Here is a 9063-nt window from a genome sequence, read left to right on the forward strand (position 1 = left end):
CCGTGCCAGGCTAGGTGCACCTTGAGGCTGTCACGTGATGTTTGGGAAGGTGCTCGGAGAAGGTCATGTTCCCACTAACTCGCTGCGTTTTGACCGCCCGGCACTCCGCTCATTGTTGTGAGCGTCGCTCCTCTGCCCTCCGCTGTTGCTGGAGGGCGACTGCCTCCAACTGCCCAGTAGCATCCTTCACGAGCCTTGTCTTCCTCCACAGAGGCTGATCTTGACTCCGCTGGTACCGGTCATCGGCAAGTCCACTCGTCTCCATCATCGCTACCACCAGCATTGTCGCCAACACTACCACCACCATCGTCACCAACACTACCACCATTACTGCATCACATCTACATCATCACCAGCAGCAGTGCTACTACCATCACCTAAACCACAATACACCTTCATCGTCACAACCATTGTATCTATAATCACCACCACAACTATATCCATCATCATCACCACCACCACCAAAGATCCCATCCCATCACCACTACCATCAGCAAAACCACAAATCCATCACCACCACCACTACTAAATCTACCACCACCACCACTCTATCTATAATCACCACCACTACTATATCTATCAACAACACCACCAAACATCCACACTCCCCACCACTCCCACCACCCGCAATGACTTCCTACATCCACCTCCTCAACCCATCCTCCGCAACCGCCACAACCGCCGCATCCCCGTTCACCACCAACAACATCAACGACATCAACAACATCAACGACATCAACATGAACAGCAGCGGCGGCGGCGGCGGCAGGAGGACTTGCCTGTACCGTGAGGCCTACAAGCACATCCTGCTGCCCGCCGTCTACAGCGTCGTCTTCGCGCTCGCCCTCGCCCTCAACGGCTCCGTCCTCTACCTCTGCGCCTTCCGCACGGAGCGCCGCCGCTGGAGCGCCAACCTAGTCTACCTCGCCAACCTGGCGGCTGCCGACCTGCTCTACGCCTGCTCGCTGCCCCTGCTGGTGCTGAACTACGCGTGGCGCGACCGTTGGCCTTTCGGCGACGCGGCCTGCCGCGCCGTACGCTTCGCCTTCTACGCCAACCTCTACGGCAGCGTCGCCTTCCTCGCCGCCATCAGCCTCAACCGCTACCTCGGCGTCTGCCACCCGCTCCGCTTCGGCGGCCTCCGGGGCAGCCGGGCAGCGGCCCGCGTCTCGTTGGCCGCGTGGCTGGCCGTGGCGGTCGAGACGGCGCCGACGGCGGCGTTCGCCCGCTCCGGGGTCCTGCGCGGACGCGCCGTCTGCTACGACCTGACGAGCCCGGAGAACTTCGCCGCTTACTTCCCCTACGGCGTGGCGCTCACCGCCGTGGGCTTCGCCGTGCCGTTCGCCGTCATCGCCGCGTGCTACGTCGCCATCGTGCGCGCGCTGGTGCGTCGGCGCAAGTCCAGGGTTTGCCAGATGCGGCGCGGTGCCGGTGGCGGCGGCGGCGGTGCCGGCGAAGTGAAGAGGGCGGGGGGCCGCTCGTTCAGGCTCATCGCCGTCGTGTGCCTGAGCTTCGCCGTCTGTTTCCTGCCCTTCCACGTGACGCGCATGGTGTACCTCTTCGTCAAAATGTACGGCGGCGGTGGCGGCGGCGGCGGCGGCGACGGCGACGGCGGCGGTGGTAATTACACCGCGGCCGTCGTCGGCGGTGGTAATTACACCATCGTCGGCGGCGGCGACGAGTCGTCGTGCGAGCTCGTGCAGACCGTGTCGACCATCTACAAGGCGACTCGGCCCCTCGCCAGCCTCAACTGCTGCATCAACCCGGTGCTCTACTTCCTGTCGGGCGACTACTACAGGCGTGGGGGAGCCGCGCACCGGGGCTGCTGCGGCGGCGGAACGGTGGTGCCGGCGTCCACCGCGGGAGGGTCGCGCGACGCTGAGCCGTCCATCACCGACGCGGTGGTGACGGCGGTGGTGGCCGTGGAAAGGCGCTAGCTAGGAGCGGCGATTAGCCGCTCACGGCCGCCACCCACACCGTTGACGACGAATATCTTGATCAGGTCCCCGGTGGGTGGGTGCGTGAGTGAGTAGGTGGGTGAGTGGATGCGTGGGTCAGTGGTTATATGAGTGTGTGATTGGGTGCGTGAGTGAGTAAATGGGTGAGTGGGTGAGTGAGTGAGTGAGTGGGTGAGTGAGTGGGTACGTGGGCGAGTGGGTATATGAGTGTGTGATTGGGTGCGTGAGTAGGTGAGTGAGTGGGTGCGTGAGTGAGTGGGTGAGTGGGTGCGTGGGTATGTGGGTGAGTGGGTGAGTGCGTGGGTGAGTTGGTGATTGGGTGCATGAGTGAGTGGGTGAGTGAGGGGGTGAGTGAGTGGGTGCGTGGGCTAATGGGTATATGAATGGGTGATTGGGTGCGGGAGTGAGTGAGTTGGAGGGTGAGTGGGTGCATGTGCGAATGAGTATATGAGTGGGTGATTTGGTGCGTGGGTGAGTGAGTGTAGGTGGGGACAGGCGTCTATGACATCTCCTTGCCAAACCCCATTTACCGGAGCCGGGATACTGAATCCTTACCCTCGGGGTTCCTCCAGAAACAGCTAAAAGCCACTGCGAGTGGCCACTTGGAATGTTTGAATGCTGCAAAGAGAGGCTGCCAGACCTCTCGGGGGTGGGACTGGTACCGCCTGAATCTTTGCGGTATTCAGGAGGTCCGGTGGACCGGCTCTGGCTCCAGCCACCATGAGGGGTGGACAGTCCTCTACTCGGTTGAGGAGACTGCCAAACAACAGGGAGTGGCTCTTCTTTTCAACAAAATAAAGAAAGGGGTGTTGGAGCGTGGCAGTGAGGTGTGGGAAGCTGGAAGCCCCAGGCTACTTTGGGCTCGCCTTCCCATCAACCGGAGGCAAGGAGTGGTGGTGGTGGTTACTTATGCCCCCACCGAAAATTAATATAAGTGGAGGGATGCAGGCAAGGCCGATGAGTCAGATGCCTTCTATGACCTCCTGTCACAGGTGCTAGCTAAAGTGGTCCCTCGGGATAGAGTGACTTCAATGCCCGAGTTGGTCATGACGCTGGCTCCTGGTCTGGAGTGATTGGAAGGCATGGGCCAGATCAGCTCAATAACAACGGAAGGAGGCTGATAGATTTTTGTGCAGCCCATGGTCTTGTAATTACCAACACGCTGTTCCGCAATTAGCACATCCACACAACATCATGGATGCATGCCGGGTCCAAGCAATAACATCTGCTGGACTACATATTGATAAAACAGCGGATGCGGGCCCATGTCCTTGACACCAGGACCTACCGTGGAGCTGATCTGCCCACTGACCATGGACTTGTCATCTGTAAGATGCGCCTGCCATTCTTCCACTCCGGTAGTGGGTGTCCACCCAGGACCCCATTCAAACCCATAGGGCCTGGTCTCATCCCAGCTGGTGAAAGTTGCACATGAGAATTTTATCATCGTTTGCAGCTGGGGTTGGCATCATCCCCCCCCCCCTCCTCCTGGCTATGAATGTGATTGTACATATATGTGTACTATATGTGTATATGCATGTGTGTATATCTGGGCAAAGTCCCATCGGTGAGCTCCTCCGGCAGGCAAGGCTGCGTTGGCTGGGTCATGTAGCCCGCATGCCCAAACAGCTTTAGTTCGGCCGGATCGAGGGGGCTAAACGGGCGCGGCACGGGCTAGAGAAGAGATGGTGTGATGTGGTACAGGAGGACGTGGAGCTGAGTGGACTTGCCGATGACTGGTACCAGCGGTGTCAAGATCGGCCTCTGTGGAGGAGGCTCGTGAAGGACGCTACTGGGCAGTTAGAGGCAGTCGCCCTCCAACAACAACGGAGGGCGGAGAGGCGACGCTCACAACAACGAGCGGAGCGCCGGGTGGCTAAAGCACAGCAAGTTGGTGCAGTAGGGGGCACAAGGTGGTGCATCAGCCAGTCATCTCGGTCATCTCGGTCAGTCGACCCGTGGCACCTGCTGGGTCTGCCCCGTGACCTCCTGCCAGCGGGCGTTCGACACTTCACGTGGCCTCAAGGTGCATTGGCCTGGCACAAGCGTCGTGGTAGCGTCGTGGTGACGTCACCGCCACTTAGTGGCGAATGGCGGTTGTTGTTATCTATGTTTGTGTAGAGCGGTAGTGTAGAGGTTAGCATGCAGCACTACAAACCCGGCAGCCTGAGTTCAATTCCCCCTCACGACCTACACCATTGACGATTAACGGAACCAGTCTTGGGCCTCCCCTAGGTCGACTCAGCCTCAAATTAATACCTGGGTGTGGTGTGTAAACATCGCCACAAGGGAGACAAAGGCGGCCAAGCGTGGTGCTGAGACCACTCAGCTTTTTGTGCTCCGTGCAGGCCTGCATAGGTGCTCGCTAACAGCACTTGCCCCAACAGTTTGTTCAGGCTATAAGTGGGATCTTTGCCTTTATATGTGTACGTGTCTGTATACGTTCGTATGCATGTGTGTATGTATGTATGTGCGTGCTGTATGTGTATATGCATGCATGTGTAGAGTATATAAAGTGTATGTGTGTACGGGCGTTGCTCGCATAATGCATCACACGCGTTCCTGAAAAAACAGCGCTGTATGAAGCTAACGTTCCCATAGGCATACATGATATACGGGGGGGATGCGAACCCCGAAGAATAACACTGGTCAACACACTTTTTCTGGCATAAGGTATTCCAACGGTTTTAATGTCATTTTGGGGTGCTGATTCCAAATCTGGCATCAGTTTTTGTCTATCACATCAGGGTTAGGGTTAGGGTTATTGCATTTTCAATAAAAACTGCAGAAGAAAATATTAAATAAATGTGGATATCTACATAAAATTATATTATAAACACACTATCCTAAAAATACAGCACCATATTTTAACACTAAAGCAGTCACTGACTCGCAACAATTTGCAATCATAAGTGACAGAGTTAATTTCGGGTAAAATCAATGAAAATGGTGTATGCCGATAGCATAAAAATGAGATGTGATAGAGATAATCAACCTGAAATTAGTCTAGAACAGCTGCAAAAGTCCAGGCCAGAAAAAAACGCTTTTTTTGTTGACCAGTGTAATTGAGTATCATTCATTATTTTATCCCTGGATTAACAACATCCGTAGACATTTAATGCTTAATACGGATATTAACCTTACATACATAACTTAATAAGGAGTTGTGTAACAAACCAAACAATTATTAAAATTTAAAAGATTGCTACTTGCAAAGATTTCTTCATGAGGAGTAACTTCAGTCATTTGCATCGGTAGCCAGTTACATTGATCAGGTGCATCAGTAGCCAGTCGCATTGATCATTCACTGACCCACTCACTCACTCACAGACTCACGCATTCACCCACCCAAAATACTTACTTGCCCACCCACTCGCTCACCTACACACTCACTCACCCACTCTCTCAACCACTCACCCACTCTCTCAAATACTCATTCACTCACTTACCTACACATTCACTCACCCACTCTCTCAACCACTCACCCACTCTCTCAACCACTCACTCACCCACCCACACACTCACTCACTTACCCACTCACCCACTCACTCACCCACGCACTCACTGACACAACCACTTACGCACCCACGCACTCACTCAACCACTCACCCACCCACTCACTGACTCAACCACTCACCCACCCACACACTCACTCACCCACTCACCCATGTACTCACCCACCCACACACTCACTCACTCACTCACCCACTCACCCATGCATTCACCCACCCACGCACTCACTCAACCACTCACTCACCCACTCACCCATGTACTCACCCACCCACCCACACACTCACTCACCTACTCACCCGCTCACTCACCCACGCACTCACTGACACAACCACTCACGCACCCACACACTCACTCACCCACTCACCCATGTACTCACCCACCCACACACTCACTCACCCACTTACCCATGCACTCACCCACCCACGCACTCACTCAACCACTCACTTATCCACCCACTCACTCACCCACGCGCTCACCCACACACTTCAGAAGGCAGGAGTGTATTTCCCGGCGAGTACAGCCCGCAGAGCTCGGGATCTCTTTTTCAAGGGGTGGCTACTCGACTGGCAGACAGCACCAAAGCGTTCCACAAGTTCACAGATTTCAAATAACAAGTCAGCACGGTAGACCGTCAATTATCCGCGCCAATGACGGCCAGGGAATAATAATTCAAAATCGCGGATAATCCAAACATTATAACCATTATCCCGCGGATCTATTATGCCAAAAACCCCACTGATAACACATTCCTGCGGAGGGAGCTGGTAGGATCGTTGGGTTGCTCAGTGAATGGCCAGGGTCAACGGCGACGTGGTGTATTCCGCAAATATGCCCGACTGTGAGGGCGGGCACAAGCCGGCGTGAGTAGGTTAAACGTTGAGTTTTATAAGGGCACCACGGGGTGACCAGCCCCTCCCCACCCAGCCCCACCCCTCCCACCCCCCACCCAGCCCCACCCTCTCCACCCAGCCCCTCCCCACCCTCCCCACCCAGCCCCTCCCCACCCTCCCCTCCCCACCCAGCCCCACCCTCCCCACCCAGCCCCTCCCCAGCCTCCCTTCCCCACCCAGCCCCTCCCCACCCAGCCCCTCCCTGCACGACGGACACAATAATCCCCTGTGGGCTGGTGTAACCAGGAGGTTCCTACTAGTATATGTCACGTTTAAGTTAAGCCATTTTGGGAGTTTGTTAATGAACAAAAACAAACTTGTGTAGTGAAGAATCGACCGAACTGATCGATGCACATGCTCAGTCATAACGACAACTCTCCTGGCTCCCGCCCAGCAGAAGCCTCGGGCCCACTGATTGGCTGATGGCACAGCCAATCAACAGCCAATCAAACTCCGCCACCCGCCATTGTAAATATATTGCAACCACTGTACTGCAGAGGCGATCACGCGGATGTCGGATTAACCGTAGAAACACATATTTGGGGCATTTTTGTTTGCCAGTATGAAAAATTAATCATAGGTTTCATGCTTTCTGCCAGTAACAAAACAGAAAAGTTGTGTTAAGGTGTTCAAACACCAAAGAGAAACCTTTTGCATGGAATCAAGTTACTGCGTTCACCACACACGCGTATTATTTGTGGTGAACATGCGAACACAAACACGTGGCTCTGATGATGATGTGCGATGCGTTGTCTTTGAAATTCATTTGTCTCCACCGGAGACCTTCTTTATGGCCCAGTCTCACCACCACCAGCGTCAGACGAGAGAACAACGCCACAACGTGAACAGTACAAGGTCAATGCCACTATCAGGGCATTGTAGCTGCGGTGGCTAGGAGATGTTGACTGCCTCGCCTGGTACACAGGAGGTCGTGGGTTCAATCCCCATCCTGACGATGCCTGCTGCTGTATATGTGGAGTCTGCGTCTCTCTCTCTCATCATCATCATCACGGTGGCTAGGAGATGTTGACTACCTCGCCTGGTCTACAGGAGGTCGTGGGTTCCATCCCGACCCTGACGATGGCTGCTGCTGTATATGTGGAGTCTGCGTCTCTCTCTCTCTCATCATCATCACGGTGGCTAGGAGATGTTAACTACCTAGCCTGGTATACAGGAGGTCGTGGGTTCCATCCCGACCCTGACGATGGCTGCTGCTGTATATTTGGAGTCTGCGTCTCTCTCTCTCTCATCATCATCACGGTGGCTAGGAGATGTTAACTACCTCGCCTGGTACACAGGAGGTCGTGGGTTCGATCCCCATCCCGACGATGCCTGCTGCTGTATATTTGGAGTCTGCGTGTCTCTCTCTCATTATCATCACGGTAGCTAGGAATGTTAACTACCTCGCCTGGTACACAGGAGGTCGTGGGTTCCATTCCCGACCCTGACGATGGCTGCTGCTGTATATTTGGAGTCTGCGTCTCTCTCTTTCTCTCTCCCCGTGGTCGCGTGGAGTTTTCTCCAGGTCCTCCGCGTTTCCCCTCCGCATTTCGAGTATCTGGCAACTGCTCTACATTTGTAATGACATGCTGACACCTGCTGGCTGGAACAGGGAAGCACGTCTACGGTGACCGCTAAGACAACATCCAATCTGAACGGGAGAGGTATCTGGGGCCAAATGTAATGGGCGGGGTTGGCTGGGATGCTCTGGGAAACCTTCTGGAAGGTTCCACAACAGGGCGTGGCCGGAGGCGGAGCCTAGCCAGGCCTGGGGAGATATAAGCGGGGGGCAGAGCTGGGCTCGGGGGTTCACGTGTGGATTCTTGGGCCCGGACTGCGTCGTCTCTCTCCGTCGTCCGGCCACGTGGAAGATCTCCTGCGGGGCGATCGGCCGTAGGTCAGAGGTCGCAAACGGGTTTTGATTCCTTACCCCGTACCCGTACCCGGCCGCACCAGGGTCGCAAATGGGTACCCGTACCCGTACCCGGCCGGGTACGGGTACCCGGCCGGGTACGGGTACCCGTTCCCTACCCGTACCCTACCCGAAATGAGTGACAAACGGTGACTCACCAGTGACTCACGGCCTACCCGTACCCGGCCGCACCAGGGTCGCAAACGGCTACCCGTACCCGTACCTGGCCGGGTACGGGTAGCCGGGTATCGGGTAGGGTACGGGTATCGGGTACCCGATTGCGACTTCTGGGATGAAGCCACGTTGCAGGCGCGGGTGGGTTGATTCTAGGAACTTGAATTGTGAGAAGAGACAAGACGTTGGGAAATGAGTGACAAACGGTGACTCACCAGTGACTCACGGCCTACCCGTACCCGGCCGGGTACGGGTAGCCGGGTATAGGGTAGGGTACGGGTATCGGGTACCCGGTTGCGACCTCTGCCGTAGGTGCAGCCAGTAGGGACGTTCATATTTAAAGTGTTAATTCTAGATTCGAAGCTTTCGTGACTGCAAGGATTCATACTTTTAGGTTTTTTTTCGGTAAAGTCACTTAGGTGAAGAAATAAAATTAAAATTAATGAAAGTAATAATAGAAATAAAAAAATAAATCACGACGTTTCGGAGGCAACGCAAGTCTCCGTCATCAGGTGGGACCGTCACAGCTAGATTTTCTGCATCAAGTGAGGCAAAAAATTTAAGATACAAGTTCATAAATACGAGTTAAGGGGGGGGGGGGGGGGGTAGCCAATGA

At 55.0% G+C, this 9063-nt stretch overlaps 1 protein-coding gene across 1 annotated transcript; it reads left to right on the plus strand.

Moving 5' to 3' along the window:
• Positions 1–629: 629 nt before the first annotated feature.
• On the plus strand, positions 630–1937 carry LOC144952387 (P2Y purinoceptor 6-like). Its single transcript, XM_078882779.1, has 2 exons — positions 630–1581; positions 1684–1937. Exons 1-2 carry the CDS (start codon positions 630–632, stop codon positions 1935–1937), a joined length of 1206 nt encoding a protein of 401 aa, XP_078738905.1.
• The last annotated feature ends 7126 nt before the right edge of the window (positions 1938–9063 follow it).

The sequence above is a fragment of the Lampetra fluviatilis genome, chromosome 67 (genome assembly GCF_964198595.1).
Source record: "Lampetra fluviatilis chromosome 67, kcLamFluv1.1, whole genome shotgun sequence".
Lineage (NCBI taxonomy): Eukaryota > Metazoa > Chordata > Hyperoartia > Petromyzontiformes > Petromyzontidae > Lampetra > Lampetra fluviatilis.